The 21,727-nt window shown below is 39.7% G+C and overlaps 1 protein-coding gene across 1 annotated transcript in view; it reads right to left on the bottom strand.

The window, feature by feature from the left end:
* CC1H1orf87 (chromosome C1 C1orf87 homolog) overlaps nt 1-21,727 on the bottom strand; it is an 80,589-nt gene that overhangs the window by 42,956 nt on the left and 15,906 nt on the right. The window contains exons 3-6 of the mRNA XM_043573406.1: nt 17,932-18,166; nt 4,672-4,812; nt 3,847-4,110; nt 1,950-2,071 (exon numbers count right to left, since the gene is read on the bottom strand). Coding sequence (XP_043429341.1) covers nt 1,950-2,071; nt 3,847-4,110; nt 4,672-4,812; nt 17,932-18,166 — 762 coding nt within the window. The remainder of the gene's footprint in view (nt 1-1,949; nt 2,072-3,846; nt 4,111-4,671; nt 4,813-17,931; nt 18,167-21,727) is intronic.

Below are 21,727 nucleotides of genomic sequence, written 5' to 3' on the forward strand. Positions count from 1 at the left end.
ACAGAGCTACCCCATTAAAGGCTCTCCCTGACAGAACTCGCTGGGAGAGCCTTTTCCTGAGCAGCACATTGATTAACAAAGAGCCTGGATTCATTACGGGCCATCAGTTCTGCACTTCCACAAACATGCTGTCTGGTTTGTGTAAAGCAGCACCTTCTCTGATGAGTTCAAAATGATCTCTCTGTGCACCTCTTTTACAGAGTAGATATCCAGATGTCCCTGCAAGTGGATAATTAGGGTGCCAATTACATTAAAAAAAATTACTCGTTGAGCATCTCCCACGTGCCAGGAGCTACGCTCGACACCGAGTTGGCTAGGGTACACGCTATTATCACTAACCTCAAATGTCAAGTACATAGTTACAAGTACCATGGCTGTTAGGCAAGGAAAGGACTGTGGGGCCATACCGCAAAGAGATACAACCTAGTCCAGGGCTCAGGAAAGCCTTCCTGTCCAGGACCCATAGTACCCATACCTGCCAATGGGTAACCATGTGTTTTAGTGCATAGCTCACCACCTCTCTGGGCTCAAATCTCATGGTCTGTGTTTTATGAAGTGTGGTTGCTGATTATTAAAAATTTCTATGGCTACAGGCGCCTGCATGGCTCAGTGGGTTAAGTGTCTGACTCTTGATTTCTGCTCAGGTTATGATCTCATGGTTTATGAATTAGAGCCCTGCATTGGGCTCTTCACTAACAGTGCAGAGTCTGCTTGGGACTCTCTCTCTTTCTCTCTCTCTCTCATTCTCTCTCTCCCCTTCTCCCACTCTCTCTCTCTCTCTCTCTCACAAATATAAACCTACTTAAAAAAATTCTGGGGGCTTTATGGCCCTCCATAGCATAGTTGCTCCCAGATATTTGACTCATAGACCCACATGGCAGTGTCACTTTCTTTGCAACTTGAGCCCTTGAGGGAAAGAATGGGCCTTGCCAACCTCTGAATTCACTGTGCACAGCAAGGTGTGCCTGGCAAACATCTGGTATTCAATGAATGCCAAAAGGGCATGAAAATGGCGCACTGTAGAAAGGAATCAAGTCTAACATTTGGCCCAGGGACCTTTTTGCAGGAAACTCTAGTTCCCTAGAGTGAAGTGATAAATTCCAATATCATGGCTCTTAATCACCGTGTCTCATTATTTGTAATGGAAAGAGTATCTTCTGGTAGGATAGTTAAAAAAAAAGTAAAAACACTCTTCTATAGCATTTACTTTGTATCGGATACTGTTTTTGAGAACTTTGCCTTGATTGATTGACTTACCCTTATAAATCTATGAAGTGAAGGGAAATCTCTTATGGTTCCTATTTCACACTTGGAGAATGGAAGCACAGAGAGGGTAGCTGACTGTACTCAGGTTACAAAGCCATTAAATGGCAGAAACAGGAATTGAGCCCAGGCTTTAGGTAATGGAGGCTATGTTCCTAACTACTGCACTTTGTCAACTTTCTTGGAGAACACAGAGACTCTCATGCTTTATTGTGCCTCATCTCTAATGATATTCCTCACATCCTGTTTTTGCTTTGTGTCATCTCTTTCCTTTGAGATTATATGAGGGGATTATTGATTCTTGTACCTGAAACCTTTCTTTGCTAGTGCCCGTAAACCAGGAGTTCACTCATGAAGCATGTTGCTGGAATCATACCTTAGAGACTGGAGCTCTGTGCCAGTATACAGTCATTCCTTACTTCATAATGAGGGTTTTCCTTTTCACATGGCAACCTCATAAAAAAAGACACATGCTTGATCTCAAGAAACTATGCAATTGTTGCAAATAACTTTCTGTGCTGGCCTTTGTACCAGAGAGAGGAAATGATCAGCATAAGCCCAGTGAAGGGCATGGTGAAGGGCATGGTGATTCTACCTTGGGTGAGCTTTTCAGGTGAATGGCCTCTGATGTCACTGCCAGCTCTAGAAATCTAGGAACACTATGCCCAAGAAAAGAAGGAAAGTACCCTTGGCCATGATCGTGATAACTCTGACTCTTGTTCCCGTTGCTGCCCACAACTCTTTGGCTTTGCTGGGGGTCACCTGAAGCTGCAGCTTTTAAAAACCAGAGGAGTTTTCCGTAGCTCACCTGAAAATCCAATATGAAAAAGAACGCTGTCATTTAACGTACATATAAGGGAAATAAATGCCCATAAGGGAAATGCCTGTTGAGGTAGAGGGTGTTTGGAATTTTTTTTATCATTAAAAGTTTCTAAAACAGCCTTAAAAATATAGTATAATAATTATTAGTGCTTTTGAAAAGCAAATATTCCTACTATCCCCCCTTCCTGATTGCCTTGTGGTTGGGTAGGGCTATGGGAACAATTCTGGCCGATGAGTTGTGAGCAGAAGTGACATGTGCTCCTTCTGGTTGAGGATTACACTGCTCACACGAGCCCCTCCATAGCTCTCTTTTTATCCCCCTCTGCCAGCATGTCCAAAAATGCTCCAGAGTTGCTACCTCATCTGTGTGGGTTTGGGAGCTAAGATAATGGCAAAACTGTGCCTTACCTATTAGGGAAGTGTAAGTGAGAAGTAAACTTTTGTTGTTTTGAGCCACTGAAATTTTGGGGCTGTTTGTTACTACAGCATAACCTAGCCTCTAGCTGCTCTCTCACATCTCATGTATTTATTATATATAGCATTTGCATTTGCTTGTATTTAGATATATCTAGCAGATATGTTCGGATTATTTGAGGACAAGGTCTTATTAAGCTAAGTGAAAAATCTCAAGACACCCCCCCACCCAGTCCTTTTTTTCTTTTTAAACATGGGAAAGGACTGAAAGAATGTTGTCCATTTCCATTGCTGGTCTGGATGACATCCTACGGACTCTGGTGGGCATACAACTCCAGGGCAGTTGGGGGATAACCATGGGGGAGGGACGCTATATAAGGTTCTGACATAAAATCAATCTCAGGCCAGAGAAATTTGATTGAATTGAAGATTCACAGTGGCTGTACTAAGTTGACACTGTATTGCTAAATACTTCTCATCAATATATAACTAATTATAGTTGGTTAGTTGGTTAGAAATGGGCAGGAGAGAGAACTAACATTTGTTTGAATACCTCCTAAACGCTAAGCATGCGACCAGGTAATTTGCACTTATTATATTACTAAATTCCCAGATTACCCCTCTGAGGTTTGTTTTAGCCTGGTTTTCTACACATGCTCACTCATGATTTACCCATTGCTATTACTTTTTTCTATTGTAGGATATATTCCTCTAGCACCCTGGTTACACTTGGACTATGCTTTGTATCTACCCATAAATGTGAGCTTGGGAAGTGCAGTGTTCAGAGCAAGAACCCTGGACTTGTCACTGGGGAGCCTTAATCTCTGCTTTGGGCCCACCATTAATTCTCTGAGTACACTAAGCAATTTCCTTTCCCCACTCTGGATATCAGCTTCCCAATTAGTCAAATGGTGGTGAATTATATTTCAAATATACCTCCCACCTCTAACTCTTTAGGGACTCTCTACAATGATACATCCTAGTCAAATTCTCCATTCTCATCTCAGAACCTACAGACTGACCAACACGTAAGTTGACTCAAGTGAGCCCATTTTCCTGAATCTGTAACCCAATAGTGCTAAGGGCAGATAATGAAAGTCAGGAACAGCAGTCTTTTAAAAAGAAATTAAATAGAGCTAAGAGACTTAATCCATTTTCTATTCTGGTTTCTTCTGACTAGAAATTTCCACATATGAATACAAATAAGCTTTGTATCTTAGGAGTCAATAGTAAAGGTTATTTTTAAGAAAAAAAAAAGAGAAACTAAAATTTTAATTCTACTACTCTGGTGCGTACAAGTAAAATAAACAAAAGGAACCCATGCTTAGAATAGCAACATGGCTGTACCATTTCTGGAGAGCCCCTCTTAGAAAATCTCTGGCAAAGGATCTTGACTATTGGTAACTGTAGAGGGACTTCCTGTCTTAAGAAAAGGTGGCTTAGCTGAGACTGGAGAAGAAATCCTGAAGAGATAGGATCCAGGATCTTCAGCTCTTTCTGAAGCGTTTCTAGTAAGCCAGAACTCAAAGGGCGCGAGCTGAGTTCTCTTCTGACCAGGGCAAGAAGAAAGGCGTCTTCTCTTGTTGTTCCACTTGGCCTCTGGCCAAAATCCTGACACAAGAGCAACAGCAACAATCAATTAACACGGCTCTAAAATGAGAAGTGACGGCCAATGCAAAGAAGCAGAAGCCTAGTGGGGCTGATATCAGAGCACCCACTTTCAGGCTTCGCCTAGAACAGTGCAAGCTGGTAACACCTGGAGATAGGTATTCATTCTGGGCATGTTTATTAGTTTGCAATACCTCGGGACTGTTGCCTTCCGAAGAAGAAAAGAAGAAAATCATTTTAGAGTGCATACTCTGTTAGAAGGCTACTGAAGGTATATCATCCGTCTTATACAAAATAACTTTTTAAATTATAAGAGAATTTAGAATGCCAAGTTTTAGAGACCCATTGTCTCCAGAGGAAGAAGGTGGAAGAAAGATGAGAAGTTCAGTTGAGACAATCAAGGTTTGCCTGTAAGCTCACCAAGGAGCTTCTTGGAAGCTTCATCATATGGCCTCTAGCATCCCTCTCAGACTGTCTCATTATCTGCTGCACATCAAAGTCTACAGGCAACAAATAATACCCTTCATCCACAATAGAAAACAAGGCAAGTCTTAGTATATGTACTTTAGGTTGGTCAGAGCTGTCCCTTGCCATCTGTTCCAAAGACCAGTCTCTGAGGTTTCTCCCGGGGAGGCCATGGATATAGGATAGGGACTGGTCTCCAGTTGGTACTGAGCTACAATGGACATTTGCCTGGATGGGAATCTTAAAGAAACAATGACAAATGGTAGTAAGGATCAGAAGGAGAGAGGAAAAGAGAAAGAAGAAAGAAGGGAGAATATGAACGAGGAAACAATCTCTTAAAACACATTCCCAGTTCTAAGTGACTTCAGTCCATAGAGTGACTGAATCAATGAGTCCCCAAAGAATGCTTGTCTCAACATCAATCTCAGCATTATGCAATTCATACATTTGACAAATATATTAATAGTAAAACAGTGCCGTTTCATTTGTGCAAGAAAGAAGGTATCTGCGACAAAGGAAAAATAGGTATATCATAAGGCATTTATAGGCAAATATAGGGTTCTTATTAGAGATAAAGGTATCCTTAGGCTGTGTGTGTGTGTGTGTGTGTGTGTGTGTGTGTGTATTATATGTGTGTGTATATGTATATATATATATATATTAAGCTCCACACCCAACATGGGGCTTGAACTTACAACCCTGAGATTAAGAGTCCCATGCTCTATGATGGAGCCAGCCAGCTACTCCTTTAGACTGTTTTAATTAACAGATTGAGGAAGAACAGCAAAGGCAATTGTGAGTTTTGTCAGGTATGGAACAGAAGAGATTCAAAAGTCCAGAATATTATATCCCAAGAGCAACGTTCATAAAGTTTACAATAGAATAAAGGATGGAACAAAGGTGAGTGATGAAGTACCATTCCCTCTTGCCATGGTGTAGGTGTATTATACTCATGTTTTTTATTGTCTGTATCTTATGACGTTTTGACATCTCAGGTAGCCTTGCTGGCTGGAAGAGACTGCCCTTCCCAGGGTTCACGAATTTCTCACGAAGCAAATATTTCCCCTGCCCCAAATCAACCCAGTCCAGATACTGGATAACTAGGGACCACCCCTATGCTCAAACCCTGCTGGAATTATTTAAGCTAGCCAGTCCTAAGCTGTTTCCCCTACGCTGCGTTGCCTTTCCTGTGGAAACCTGTATAAAGACTGTAGCCTGTGCTGTCCCCTCACTTCTGCCTCCTGAAAGAGCTTGGTCCTTCCTCATGTGTTCCTGTGATATGTGGCATGCCACCTGTGTGTGGGAAATGTAAGAAACTATTCTCTGAAAGGCAGTTGTCGTCATATCTGTTACCGTGTCATACCAGATAAAAATAAAATCTTGGGAATAAATTGAGACACACAAAAATAATCATTTTTGATGTCAGGTAATTGAAAGGAGACATTATCAGAAGGATTCACTGAAAGCTGAATGTCTGTACTCAGTTGATAGTCATGTTGAATAACCAGTCAGTATGGATAGCAACCTGTAGGTGCTTTATAGTCGTGAAGCATTTTAAAGAAAAATCAAGAGGCTCTTTAGAGCGGGAAGAGTGAGCAGGAGTGGTAGAGAGTTCTAGAATAGGCATAAAAAATAATGACATTGTGGAGCCTAGGTTGCTCAGACAGTTAAGCATCAGACTCTTGTTTTCAGCTCAGGTTATGTTCTCATGGTTTGTGAGATGGAGCCCCGTATTGGGCTCTGTGCTGACAGCATCGTGCCTGCTTGGGATTCTCTCTCTCCCCCACTCTCTGCCCCTCCCTTGCTGGCATGTATGCATGAGCATTTTCTCTCTCTCTCTCTCTCAAAATAAATAAATAAAGGTAAAAAAAAAAAGGAATTGTTCAAAATTTACCCCCTAGTGAATTGTGCAGGTAAGATTTGAACCCTACATTTCCCCCACTACCCCAGGAGGAGAGAGATTCCACATTCAGTCCACAGAGCAGTTTCATCCTATAAAATATTTGGTTAGGTATTTCAGGTGTTTCCTAGAACTTTTTCTTTTTCTTTCTTTAATTTTTTAAAAACATTTATTCATTTTTAAGAGACAGAGCGTGAGTGGGGGAGAGGCAGGGAGAGGCAGAGAGAGGGAGACAGGATCCAAAGCAGGCTCGATGAGGGGCTCAGCACAGAGCTCGATGAGGGGCTCAAATTCACAGACCACAAGATCATGACCTGAGCTGAAGTTGGATGCTTACACAACTGAGCCACCCAGGCATCCCTAGAACATTTTCTTAGAACAGTATGTTTCTTTGGAAATTATTTGTAATATAAAACATTTCTATTTTCAGCCACATACAAATATTTTTCTGCCTCTGAGAATTGATACACTTCTATATTGCAGGATTCTTTAAAACAATTTTTTTTAATGTTTACTTATTTTTTAAAGAGAGAGAGAGAATGAGCAAGTGAGCAGGGGAGGGGCAGAGAGAACAGGAGACACGGGATCTGAAGCAGGCTCCAAGCTCTGAGCTGTCAGCACAGAGCCCAAGACTGGGCTTGAACTCATGAACCATGAGACCGTGACCTGAACCAAAGGCAGATACTTAACTGACTGTGCCACCCAGGTGCCCCTATACTGTAGGGTTCTGAAGGAGCATTTATCAATACTTCACCATTCCAATGGAGTCAAGGTGTCCCTTTCCTGATTTAAACACCACAGTTTATTGAGTGCCTTTATCTTCACTACAGATACAGGTGAACCAGGCAGGTATGCTTCTTGCCATCACAGATCTTTTAGCCTAGATGTCCACAGGCTAAATTTTATAGGCTCTCCTATGGAAAGAGGAAATTATATTCTACTCCCAGGGCTGCTGAGAGGAATGAGTATTATAATGTATTTTAAACAATTTGTAAATTCTAAACCTTGATTTGTTATTTGCTGTGTGTCTCAGAGTGAGAGCTCTGTGTGGGCCAGAACAGTCTGGCACCCCGCTGACTCCCAGCATTTAAGAACAGTGCCAAATTTGAAGAACAAATAGAGAAACACAGGGTGAGAAAGGTGACGATGGCCTGTTCAGGCCCTGTGGCGTGTGCCTGGCTTCAGACTTCTCCCTTTGCTGACATCAATCACCCGGGGCTGTTGTTTTTCCAAACATTGTATCCATAAAGTGTCAAAGAAGATAACATGGAAGATGTTGATCAAGAATTACCATGTTTCTGACTTCAAGGGTTGCCAGAGTATCTGTAAAATCTCTAGTTCTACAGGTTTCTCTCATTTGTTTTACTTTGAATCACAAAATAGTGCTTGTGGCTAACACACAGTGGATTTGGGGCATAATACCAGTATTGTGACATTTACCTAGAAGAATTGTTACAAATGAAGCACAGAAGTTTAACACAGATTTAGGGGCGCCTGGGTGGCTCCATCAGTTGAACGTCTGACTCGAGTTTGGCTCAGGTCATGATCTAATGACCATGAGACTGAATCCCATTTTGGGATTCTTTCTCCCTCTCGCTCTGCTCCTACCCCACTCATTCTCTCCCTCTCTCTCTCTCTGTCTCTCACTCTCTCTCAAAATAAATAAACTTAAAAACATTAACACAGATTTAGTAATTCTTCTTGGGGTCTGGGGAGTGTAAACAAGACTTTTAAAATATATTGGTTATTAAAAAAATTATTTTAAAGTGGTTATATTGTGATGGGGAGCCTGGGTGGCTCAGTCGGTTGAACGTCTTTGACTTCAGCTCAGGTCATGACCTCTCGCTGTTCCAGAGTTTGAAACCAGCATAGGGCCCTGTGCTGACAGCTCAGAGCCTGGAGCCTGTTTCAGATTCTGTGTCTTCCTCTCTCTCTCCACCTCTCCCCTGCTTGTGCTCTGTCTCTCTCTCTGTCTCTAAAATAAATAAACATTAAAAAATTAAAAATAAATAAAGTGGTTATATTGTGGAATCCATGAACACCCTCCTCCAAGACAAGTGAACACAATGAATTGTCTTCATATTGTGCAATGCATAGCTGGGGCTTGAGAGGAAATCTGCAGAGACAGCATCTAATGCAGATTTGAAAAGTTCTGTTTCTTCAACATTTGAGACCAAGGTGTTGATGTGCTCTAGAAAGCTGTTAAATGGCTCAAAAAGAGATGCTAGTGATAATAAATACAATCATGAGAAAGATGGATATAAAAAGCTTGACAGGATTTCTTAAGAAATGTAGAACTGAAAAAAAAGTATTTCCAAATTAATAAATTTAACATGTGATTTTTATACCTGAAGTCAATACAATAAGTATTAGCATTAATCATTTGAGTATTTTATTTATATTTACAAATATAAATATATATATTTATAAATATAAACATTTATATTTTCTTTACATGTTAACTTGTAATTATAGAACACTTCAAACACAGGCACATGTGGTAAGGATAGTATAATAGAACTCCATATACTCGTCACCAGGCTGTAATTATCAACGGAAATGCTTGTTTTATTCATACCCACATCACCTGCCACCAGAAATGAAGTAAATAAACCACAGATGGGCTATTATTTCATCCACATTTTTTTTTTTTTTTTAGCATGTATCTATAAAGCAGTGGTTTTCAAAGCGTGGTCCCTGGGCCAGAAACCTCAGCATCACCTAGAAACATGTTAGGAATGTGAATTCTTGAGACCCACCCCAGACCCACTGAATGAGAATTTCAGGGCTTGGGGTCCACAAATATGTGTTTTTGTAAGCCCTCCAGTACTTATAACACATGCCAAAGTTTGGCAACTTCTGCCTTAAGAGTAACAAATTTTTGAAAATATAACTACAATCCCATTATAATACTTTTAAAAGCAGTAATTTCTTAACATCTTCAAATATCCAGTCAGTTGTTGAAAGTCCTCCGATTGGGGCGCCTGGGTGGCGCAGTCGGTTAAGCGTCCGACTTCAGCCAGGTCACGATCTCGCGGTCCGTGAGTTCGAGCCCCGCGTCAGGCTCTGGGCTGATGGCTCAGAGCCTGGAGGCTGTTTCCGATTCTGTGTCTCCCTCTCTCTCTGCCCCTCCCCTGTTCATGCTCTGTCTCTCTCTGTCCCAAAAATAAATAAACGTTGAAAAAAATTTAAAAAAAAAATACAGTTTGTATAGAAAAGGCAAATAATAAATGCTTCTATTATTTACCAATTTAAAAAATAGTCTGTTCCCTAGCGTTCTTCCCAGGTGACCAATGAGGTTTTTTTTTTTTTTAATCACTATAAGGTTATAGATTTAAGCATATACAATGCATTTAAATCCATTAAAATTACTTTTATTGATAGCCAAAATATCCCACTTTTGGCTACTGGGAGCCTTTAATATTATTATTATTATTATTATTACTATTATTATTATTATTATTATTATTATTTTAGTGAGAGCCATTTTAAGTTAGATTCCAAGCCTTTTTTTTAACAAGTCTCGGAAAGTGTTTGGTATCTCCATTGCTTCTGGTGTAAGTAAACATTCCAGGCTCAAAGCTGGGATCGTTGTCAGATCCAGTGTGAAGATTTTGCCCATTTTTTCTTCCAAGAGTTTTATAGTTTTGGATCTTATACTTAAGCCATGGATCCATTTTGAGTTAATTTTTATATATGGTGTTAGGTGAAGGTCCAGCTACAAATTTTTGCATGTGGACATTCCAGTTTTCCTAGTGCCATTTCTTGAAAAGACCATCTTTTCCCCATTGAATCATCTTGGAACCCTTGTTAAAAAAATCATTTGACCATATATGTGAGGGTTTATTTTGGACACCCTATCCTAATCCATTATTCTAATGTCTGTCTTTGTGCCAGTACAATAGTGTTTTGATTACCATATGCTTGTATACCTTCTTTCTCAGGATTGCTTTGGACGTCAGGGTCCCTGGAGATTCAATATGAATTTTAGGTTGGATTTTTCTATTTCTTCAAACAAATGTCAGTGGGATTTTGATAGCGATTCACAATGTTAACTTTTTTTCTATACAAGAACAGCATACCTTTTCATTGTTCAAATCTACTCTTGTGTCTTTTAGGAGAGTTTTTTATTTTTTCTCATAAAGGTTTGGACATCTCTTGTTAAGTTTGACTAGGCATTTGGTTTATTTACTTATTTACTTGATATAGGTATGCTTTTATTTGTAATTGTAAATGCTGCCTTCCATTTTGTGTCCTAACTAGCTTTTGTTTATAATATATGAAGGCCACTGATTTGTGTATGTGGATGATATAATTCTGTTTTGTCAAATTCTCTTAGTGTTTTAGTAGTTTCTTCATTAGCTGCTTTCAAATTTTATGTGTGTAATTGTATCATTTGACAATAGTTCTTCCTCTTTCCAATTATTCTGTCTGTAATTGCTTTCTTTTTAAAAATTACATTGGCCAATACCTCCAATTTTATATTAAAAACCAATGGAAATAATAGATATGCTTGATTTCTTTCAGACTCTAATGTGAAAGCCTCTAGTGTTTGTCTAGTAAACAAATGTTGGATGTTGGCTTTGGGTAATATATAGAGAGAGGCATTTTGGAAACAAAAGTGAAGAAGAAAATTTTTATTCTCAGGGAATTTACAGACTCATGGAAGGAGACAAGGAAGGCTATGTTTTTATTTATATATAAAAAAATATTCATTTACTTATAAGGTTTATTTGCAAGAAATTTTACCATAAATGATGTGTTTATGAGAGGCATTATAGTGTAGTACATGCATTTTTCTCAATGTTGCCCTTGAGGGGGCAAAAATTCATTCTTTGGGGGCAAAAAATTCTAAAATATTATAGTGGTTTCTAGCACTCACAAGCTCAACTCTACTCAACAAAATAGTATTTCTTGGTATTTAATCCCATTCTCTTTAGGGAGAGTTTTAATTTTCCTCCTGAGGAGTGGGGTCCAATAATGAAAGAGAGATTTAGACAGGTATAGTGGATCCAGACTACTTGGGTTCACATCCTAGATCCACCAATACTCAACTGGTTGTATGAGCTTTGGCAAAGTACTTCATGTCACTCACTGTGTCTCAGTTTTCTCATCTATAAAATAGAGATGTGAGCACCTACTTCATACCATTGTTTTTTAATTTTTTAAATTATTTTTCTTTAGTGTAACTGACACACAAGTTTACATTACAGGAAACAACCCATTTTAATAGTATAGCAACATCTGCCAGAGGGGTATGCACAGACTGATTTACAAGTACCTTACAAAAGGCATTTACCACAATCTTGGTGATCAGACAGCGATGCTTCTTAGTAGAGTTGATATCTCAGTAAGTTGAGACCCTAGTGTAACTAGAGGTTACATGAAGAGAATTTGATATAAAAGGAATAGAATGGACAAGGCATAGAAGACAAAATGGAACAGAACTCTATCTGGGAAATAGAGATTGTTTAGGGAAAGGTGGGCATGTGAGAGAAGTAGAGAGAACAGAAGTGAGTTGGAGTGGCCATCAAGGACTTTGCATTTTATACTAGGGCAAAGGGGATTAAACAATGGTTTTAAGTCTTTTAAGTAGTGGACACACTTGAGTGCTTCTGAAGTTCTTCCTAAAAGAGGCAAAATATATACCCTTGCCCCAGTTGTGTTGTGCTTTGCCATGTGGTTTACCTTGGCCAGTGGGGCAGATGTTCGTGGATAATGATGTGGAAGTATTGGGGTTCAGAGCCAACAGCCAAGATAGAATGCTTCAGACATCTTTAGTGCAAAAAGGTGGTTTTATTAAAGCACAGGGACAAGACCCATGGGCAGAAGAGCTGCACTGGGGTTGTAATGGGTGACTGATTATATACTTTCAAGTTGGGAGGGGGTTAGGGATAGCATAAGTCTCCAAGGAATTTTGGAAGCAAGGTTTCTAGGACCTTGAAAGGGCTAGCTAAAGGATAAGGCTAGCTAAAGGATAAGGTCATTTGTTACTGTCTAATAAAACCTTAATAATAATTATGTGGAATAAAGGCAAAAAGGAAATGTAGATAATATCAAATTTCCTTAGAACCTGCAGCCCGTTGACAAATACTTGAGGCTGGCAGAGTAGAACATTCCTCCAGGAATTCCCAACTGTTTTAATATTGATACTTTCCTTGAGGGAAAAATAGCCTTAGCTTGACAATAGTTAGGCCTCTGGTATCCCATGAGTCTTCTTTGGCATATTAAAATGCTTTTGTAGGGGCACCTGGGTGGCTCTGTCAGTTAAGCTTCTGACTTTGGCTCATGATCTCACAGTTGGTGAGTTCGAGCCCCGCGTTGGGCTCTGTGCTGACAGCTCAGAGCCTGGAGCCTGCTTCGGCTCTGCCCCTACCTCACTTGTGCTCTGTCTCTCTCTGTCTCTCAAAAATAAATAAATGTAAAAAAAATTTTTTTAAATGCTTTTGGAAACTTCCCTCTGTCTTTACCTCCCCCAGCTCCCAAGTAAACAATCAACTATTCCTCACAATCCCAGGGCAGCTCTTTCTGCCCATGTGTCCTATCCCTGTGCTTTAAGAAAACCACCTTTTTTGCACCAAAGACATCCTAAGAATTTTTTTCTTGGGTTGGCTCCAGAACCCCAACATTTGCACATCAATAAGATCCTTCAGATGTATATCAGTAAGCTTTATGCTTAGAGGATGATTGCAAACATATATTTGGGGGTAGAGATAAAGGGAGTTTCCAAAGAAATTTTTTTTTATGTTAAAGGAAACCTACAGGATCCTGGAGGTCAGGATAATGTTAAGCTAAGATCACTTTTTGCCCTCAGCAAAGAGTCAACATTGAGGCAGTTCAGTTCCCAGAGGAATGTCACTCTGCCTGTCTCACAGACTTGTCAATGGGCTAAGTTGCAAGGAAATTTAATTTTTTCTTCTGCCTTTGTTTCCCACATCAGATATGACGCAAGCAAAGACTTAATACGTACTTGTGGTAGAGTCTGTTGTCTTGAAACATTTCCATTACCATAAGAAGAACTTGCCTTGAGGAGCCTACTGGGTTCAGAACAGTAAGAAAAACCCAGAGCAGACCTGAACTAAATCTATCATTTGCAGCCAAGCCTAGAAAAGTCTAAATAAAGAAAGCAAAAGCTGTCTTAGCTCACATCTGCAGATGTGAGCATAAATGATTCTTGTTATAAACCACTGAGTATTGGGGTAATTTGTCACACAGCAGTATTATTACAGTAGCTGACCAATACAGAGAGAGAAGCATAGAAAAGGACAGCCAGTTTGGAGATAATTAAAATCAACTTGCTGAGGTACAATGGTGGTCTGACTAGGATGATGGCAGAGGAAGCAGATTAAGAAGGCATTTTTGAGAGACATAAAGGGTTAGGATTTAAAGGGCTCAGTGATACTAGATTCAGGGAGAGAGAGAGAGGGAAAGCATGCCCAGGTTTCTTGCTGATACAACCGGCAAAGATGGGAGTCTACTCTGTGAGACTCAGACCACAGAAAAAGAGCAGGATCAAAGGTTCTGTGTTGAACATGATGAATCTACCAATGCACGGCCAAGTGGAAATGTCCTTGACCTCTGTCTCTTCATCTACAAAATGAGGATAGCATCATGTGCCTCCACCTACCTCTCAGGGTACTGTGGAGAACAAATAAGATAAAACACACAAAAGCACTTTGAAAAGAACACATTACCGATCAACTATGATAATTATTAAAATTAAAGCACTCACACTTTTCATTTTCATGCTGCCAGATGCAAAAAACACGCTCTAATTTTATTTTTGAAACCGTGCTACTGAGTTTGTAGCTAGTCACACATCCTTTTTTATTTTCTGAGAGAAGGCAGAGCTGATGCTTCTGAGAAATAATACAAACAGTATTTGTATTTTCAAAGACACATAAGGAACAGAATTTGGAGAAAAAGGGTTCTAAGGCTACTGTTAAGAAGAGCCAGGCTCTTGACTTGTAAAGCCTCAAACTAATCACTAAAGCTCTCTGGGCCCCTCGTTCTTCATTTCGGAAGTGGAGATTTGTACTTGCTGATTTCTAAGATATCTCACTATTCTCAGATACATGAAACGATGAGCTCTCATAGCATTTTCAGCTTTACTTACCTCCTACTAACTAATGATACTCTTCAAACTTGATCTGTAATGTAGAAAAGAGTTTCACACTTGCCTGTCCTCACCCACGTTAGCTCAGTCTTTATCAGCAACTTTTCTTTTGGAGCAAATTCAGGCAGTCCAGATTGCCTGTTACATCCCAGGCAGGAAAGCTTATTTTCATCTATGTGTGAGAGAGAAGGATCTAGAAGGAGTTCTGATTGGTTTACTTCTTTCACTGCAGCAGAATTCCATTTACCACTTAGTCAAGGTGGTAATGAGGGTCTCTTTACCAGGCAACTGTGGCTGCCATCTGGCAGGCCAGCATCATAGACTCGGCAGACAGAACCAATTAGTCAGAACCCACACCTCCCAGGAGGCCTTGCTGTATTTGGTGGCTGGGTGTTAGCCCTGCTGAGTCTCCCACAAGAAACCTCATTGAGTTCTGGGAGGGGAGGAGCAAATCATCCCCCTCTAGCACTACAAAGCTAGCAAAGAATCCGTATCTTGGAGGTCCAAGAACAGCTTATTCAGTGAACATTCTGGCCATGATAATGGCTACTGCGGACTCTGTTCCATGAATGGGCTGCTTGATGTGGTAGAGGGAGTGTCAAGAAACCCATTTCCATTTATAAGAGAAAAACTAGAAATGACTTAAATGCCCATCAGTAAGGGATTAGTTAAATGAGCCATGTTATATCCATACAAAGGAATGAATACAGTTGGTGGTGATTAGGAACCTAGGACTTGGGCTTCAATTGTGGCTCTGTCCCTTCTCAGCCTCAGGACCTGGGCAAGGCACTTGACTTCCTTGTTTTTCAGTTCCTTCCTGTACGGGCTGAAGAGAATAAGAGTTCCTACCTCATTGGGTGCTTGGGAGTACTAAGTTAGTTAATACATGTACAGAACTTAGAATGGTGCCCGGCACATAATAAATGATATTTAAGTGCTTGTTCTGAGTATGATTCTCATAGAAGCATTCAAGATGATGCTTAGGAAGAATTTTTTGAAGCCAGGGTGAAAATTCTTAATATGAAATGAATTGAGCAGGATCACAAGGAGTAAATACATAATGATTCTCATTCTATATCTATGCACAGAGAAAGAAAGAAAGAAATATGTTATTATTTTTCTTTGGTTGAGTTTTCTTCTTATATTCTCCATCTGCCAAAATTGTACATGAGTATGCAGTACTTTATAATTAGAAAGATGATTTAAAAAAAAGAGAGAGAGAAGAAAACCTGGGTAAACATCTTCTCTCTACACTTATGAGCCTCTTCAACTTTTCTGAGCCTCAGTTTTGTTTTCCTTCCCTTTTTGAAGTAGGCTTCATGCCCAGCATGGAGCCCAACACAAGGCTTGAACTCATGACCCTGAGATCATGGCGGGAGCTTAGATCAAGAGTCAGATGCTTAACTGACTGAACCACTCAGGTGCCCCTCTGAGCCTTAGTTTTATCATCTATACCATAGTGATAGAGAACACACTGGTACCTACCTCAAGGGGTTAATTCCAAACAGCAAATGATATAATTTATCTGAAAGCAACCAGTCAATAATAAAGTGTTTTATGACATGATATTATTACCAAGGTTATCCTTGGGGAGTAACAATAAATACATTAATGCCAGAGTCAAAATTATGTAAAAACTCAGAGGTTTTTAGAAGTTCACAATAGGTCACTTCACCTCTGCAGATGTAATGCCTGAAGTTCCGAAACCTCCCACAAAAGTCCACCAGAGTCATAAGTCAAAGCCAAGCGGCAAGGGTCGTTTATTGCAGGTTCGAACCTGGTCCTCTGCGCACTTGTCGCCGGTGACGCAAGAGGCCACGATCAGGGTTGGTACAGCGTTTTTATAGACAGAGACAAATACCACAGGGGAGGTTTCAAATTATGAGGGGCCTGATTAGTTGATTTTAAAGTAAGGACATTTGTTGTTCTCTGATTTGGCGTCCTTTGTCTGTCCTTTGGCGGGAAGGCTTTGTCCGTTACTTGTGGCGGGAGGAAAAAAGGGGGAAGGGGGAAGGGGGTAGGTGAGGAATGTGTTAAGCAAGCAGGTTTACAGAAGCCAGAAATGCCGGTTAGTTTATGTACAATCACTCATTCCATTACATATCAGACTACATTTAGGAAGGTTTACAACCCATTCTACTACACAGCGGGTTACATTCAGGAAAGGCCTCACAATGCTCGTAGCAAACAGCAAGCAAAACAGACTTCTCAGCAATTGTATTTCTTATCAAAGATCCATAATAAGCAGAAAAGAGAACCTAGCTTTAAACTAAGGCAGGGCTGTCATTTGGATTGTTCCTTTCACAGATGCACTATATCCTGCTGCAACCAGGCCCTGAATTCAAGGACTACTTATAAGACAGCCGAAAGAACACATTAACTGGGTATTAGGAGGCACCATTTTCAGCGTAGGTTGTGCCACTGACATTCTGGGCAAGTCACTGTTCTTTTGGGACCTGTGTTCAACTAGACCTTGCAGAGTATGGTCTGAGGTCCACTGGTGGGCCATTAACCACTCTAAATTATAAGCTTCGCAGAGTTCTTACGAGGAAAAGATCACAAATCTATAGGCTTTTATTTTCTCAGATGACTAAAGACTAGCTAGGATCTAAGTGATTTAGTAAGGGCTATTAAAATTATAAACTAAAAATAGTTATGTTAGAGTTTACTGCAGACTCGAATTCAGTATTCTACTGAAATATTTGGCTGTCACTTAATGCTTGGCGTCACTGCAAAACTCCTACTCTATGTATCCGTCTAAATGCAATTTCAGCAATTTTTGGAAGTGGTACTTTGTTATCAATGAATCATTAGTTTTGTCTTGATTTGGATCCAGTTTCCAATTGCTGCTATTCTTGCTTTTTAATTACAAATTACTAATCATATGGATTCATCATTATCAAGTTAGTGTGTTGTGAATTGTTTGGTTGATTCTTAACAGAGTGCAGAGATATATATTTCTATCAAGATGGTTTTGGCTGATAATTTTTCGATATACAGTTCTGGTGGCATTGGATTTTGAAAATAAATGACTTCTTCTTGTAATGTTAGGCAGACCTTTCCCCTTGAGCACATCCCAGGGTTGCATGTACATTTACATGTATCACTATATGATTATCACTGATTTAGCTGCAGGTAGAGTAGGTTGGCCAATTCACTTGGTGGTCAACCAGAATGCAATATACAAAATGATCTCAAATTTATTTTCTGATTTAAAAAATGAATTCCAAGTCCCTCTTATGCAAAATACATTAATTACCATTAGTACAAGGGTGTGTGGTATGAACCTAATTTGAATTTTCCTAGTCAATTACCAAAAGAAGCTTGGGTTTTTGTCACTCACTTTGCCATCCAGAAATCTGCTTGTGAGTGCTCCTGTGAGGAATTTCTGGTTGTTCTCTGGGCTCTGGTTGTTCTCTTGGTGCTTGTTTTCTTCCTCATCATCTGGGTCATGGTTGATTTGATGATCAGTAGGATTAGTAGGAGCTGGGGAGTCTCTGCTCATCTGTCTTGCACTACCAATCATGGATTTCTGGAGTACTGTTTGAGTTTCTGCCTTCAAGTTCTCATTTTCCTTGCTGTGAAGAAACAGTTTTGCACTTTGTTACTCACAGGGCAGACTCTGAATACACTAGGCTGGCATAAGAAATAGAGGGTGTGTGTGGTGTGAACAGTGATAACTCAGCACGGTGGAATGAAGGAGGAGACGTTGGTTACTGTGTATGGATCATTTAGCTAGAGAGACTATGCTATCCTGTGGCTTCTTTTCTTCTCAAGAGTCCTCCATTTAAATTTAATATTAAATAGGGAAAAGAAAAGGAAAAACCAATTGTAGGAATGATTCAAAGAAATTCAAATAATAAACAAACTAAAAAAAAAGGAGTCTACCTTGTTTGCCAACTGAAGACTCACAAATCAAAGCAATTATAAGACATCATTTTAAATTGAGAAAACTTCGAAAATAAGAAAGTCAAATGCCAACGTCCATATAAATAGATATAATTAATATATTGGGTGACCTGACAAAATGTATGAAGGCTCAGTCAGGAAGTCGCAATGCTTTAACCTACTAAATCAATATTTAAAATTGTGTATTATGGAAAAGAATGCAGAAGCAGAAAAATTTTAAATTCTAAGTATTTAGTAATAGGTGAATATGTTGAATATTTCATTCTATGTTCATATGATAGAATTTATAAAGCCATGAAAATAGTTAGGAATAGTCTTAATGACACAAGAAAATTTCCAGTTATACAAATAAGTGAAAACTATAATTATCTCAACTATGTAAAATGCATGTACATAATATATGTGTTTATGTGTGAGAGTACATAGTACATCTAAAAAGAAACATGCCAGAAATAAACAGTAAGTGTCTGTGGGTAGCAGAATTCAGAATATTCCTAAAAATTTATTTTATGATATTACAATATTATTTTATAATCAGGAAAAGTCAATTTCTATATAGCTATAGAAGGCACACTAAATTCCAACTGTTAGTATTGATACAATGCAAAGGATCCATTTTAAATCATGACATCATCGGAGCATAAAACAATCACTCCGTTACTTGTTGATTTGATAAAGCCAAACAAAGCACAGGCAATGATTTGAATGTACGTATGCTTTTTATAGAAATCCTCTTGGTTGAGGTAGCATGAGAAGGAAAGAAGGCCTGATAAAGAACTCAGAGGAACACCTACATTTACAAAGAGCAGAAGAGCCCTACAAGGAGATTTAGAAGAAATTCTCAGTAAGGCAGGAGGGAAACCAGGGAGTGTGGGGCTTGGAAACAAAGTGAAAAGGATGTTTCCAGAAAGAGGGCATAGTCAACAGTGTCAGGGGCTCCTGAGAAAGGTGAGTTCTGAAAAGTGTCCATTGTTTTAAGCCATAAGGACACCGGCAGGAATCCTGACAAAGGAGCTTCTGTGAGGTAATGGCGATGGATGCTGGGCTGAAGTAGGCTGGGGAAAGAAGGGGGCAAGAAACCAAATCCCAGAGGTGTAAAGACCTCTGCAAAGAAGTTTGGCTGCAAGAGGGGAGAGAGATGGATTGGTAACTGGAATGCAATGAGGGTTTCAGATTGGGCTTTGTTGTTATCATGTTGAAGGATAGTGGACACATTAACACAATTAAATGTCAATGGTGCCAACTGAGCCAGAGGGAAAGAGAGGATGTCATTGATGAAATATGATGAACCCCAACAAAGTGAGGTGGGGTGTCATTGAGAGAACAGAGGTAGAAATGAAACCTCAGGGTAGGATAGTAGGGAGATAGGTGAGGATGTAGACAAATTTATTTATACATTGGGTGACAGCTTGACTTTTCTCTTTGATATATAAGGTATGCTTCCCTGTTGGCTCTCAAGGGGGAAGTGCTAGGGAAGGAAGTCTCAACTAAGGGCAGATGGCTTGAGGCAGCTGCTATGAAAAGTGGAAAAGAGCTGGTCAGAACAAGAAGAAATGTCGGCTGGGTACAACCAAGTAGCCATCAAAGTTGGAGACCACAATTTTGTGGCTTCGGGCTGAGAGGGGGCATACCCTTCTCTAGGAGTGCCTAGGAGTCTTTGTGGAGATGGGAGAAGGAGAGATGGGCGCGTTCAGGGCTGGGATTTTCCAGATGGGTGCAGTCAAATGACAACAGAGCAAGGCGGGAAAGTGAGGACAAAGGTGTGTATTTAACAAATAATTCTTGCAGTGAAAGAAGACATAGAGCATATGATCCCTGACCTCAAGAAATTTAATTTCATTTGGCTGTCCAAAAATAACACAAAGAGTAAAGTTAACCACAGGTAAAAATCTACTTCCAGAAATTAGATCGATAGCTTCTAGGTAGTGGTTACCTTTTTAGGGAGGTGTAGAGCCCAGAAGGGAATACCAAAGGCTTCTGTGGTATCTGTACTATTCAATTTTTTTTGGTTTTGGTTTTGTCTTTTACCTTGGCACTTGTTACAAGGGTTTAACCCATTTGCGAAAATTTGGTGAGACTATATATATGACATGTGCATTTTTATGTGTGTATATATAATAGATAGATACATTATATTTCCATAACCTGTTCAAAGAAATTAGTATAAAATTTACATAAATATGAAACATACTTAATTAGCATATAAATCAATGTCAAGTGAACATTACAGAGAATCAGTGCTATTTGAAGTTCGTAAGAGGGACGGATAACTAGGATTTGCAATGGTTGCAAAAATAATATTACTGAGCGGGGTGCCTGGGTGGCTCAGTCGGTTAGGCGGCCGACTTCGGCTCAGGTCATGATCTCGTAGTCTGTGAGTTCGAGCCCTGCATCGGGCTCTGTGCTGACAGCTCGGAGCCTGGAGCCTGTTTCGGATTCTGTGTCTCTCTCTCTCTGACCCTCCCCCGTTCATGCTCTATCTCAAAAATAAATAAATGTTAAAAAAAAAAATTAAAAAAAAATATTACTGTTTAACTACATGACAGTCCCATTAGAGCCATTCACATACACTAGGTAGTTAATCTTGAGATTAACCCTATAGGTAGGTGCTTATATTATTTTCGTTGTTAGGATGAAGGAATTCAGGCTCAGAGAGTTGATGTGATTTGTCTAATTGTACACAGCTTTTCAATAGTGGAACCGGAATTTAAACCTAAATCTGCCTGATGACCCCTGAGTGACTACTGCCCATAGAGTCAGGAGAGAATCCATGAAAGTTTACATTTTGTGAGGAGCAGAGAGTAGGAGGAAGTGCAGATTTGAAGGCAAGAATGGGTTTGGGGCAGAGAGTTAACTCCACTGGATAAAGGCAAGGGAGATAAATCATCTTTTTGTCAATCACCTTCAAAATCCTTTGGTGGGCAGTTTCAGGACAGAATTGCCTGAGAAATGTGAAATGTATCTGCCTGTCTGTTAAAACAGTCACAGTAGATGTAAAACCAAAAATAACCTGTTAAATCTGTTCAAAGTAAAAGCTGTTTAAAAAAAAAAAACAACATACATAGCACTTTAAAATTATCACGAAAATGACTCCCCAGCTGAGAAACGGCATGTGCCTGTTGTTAGCACAAACAATTCGTCAACACACATTGGTTGTTAGGCTGTTCACAAACGCACAGTTCTTTCTTCGAGGCTTGTGTGCTATCTACCTGCAGAACTGAAAATAGAAA

This window comes from Prionailurus bengalensis, chromosome C1, assembly GCF_016509475.1.
Source record: "Prionailurus bengalensis isolate Pbe53 chromosome C1, Fcat_Pben_1.1_paternal_pri, whole genome shotgun sequence".
Taxonomy (NCBI): Eukaryota; Metazoa; Chordata; class Mammalia; order Carnivora; family Felidae; genus Prionailurus; species Prionailurus bengalensis.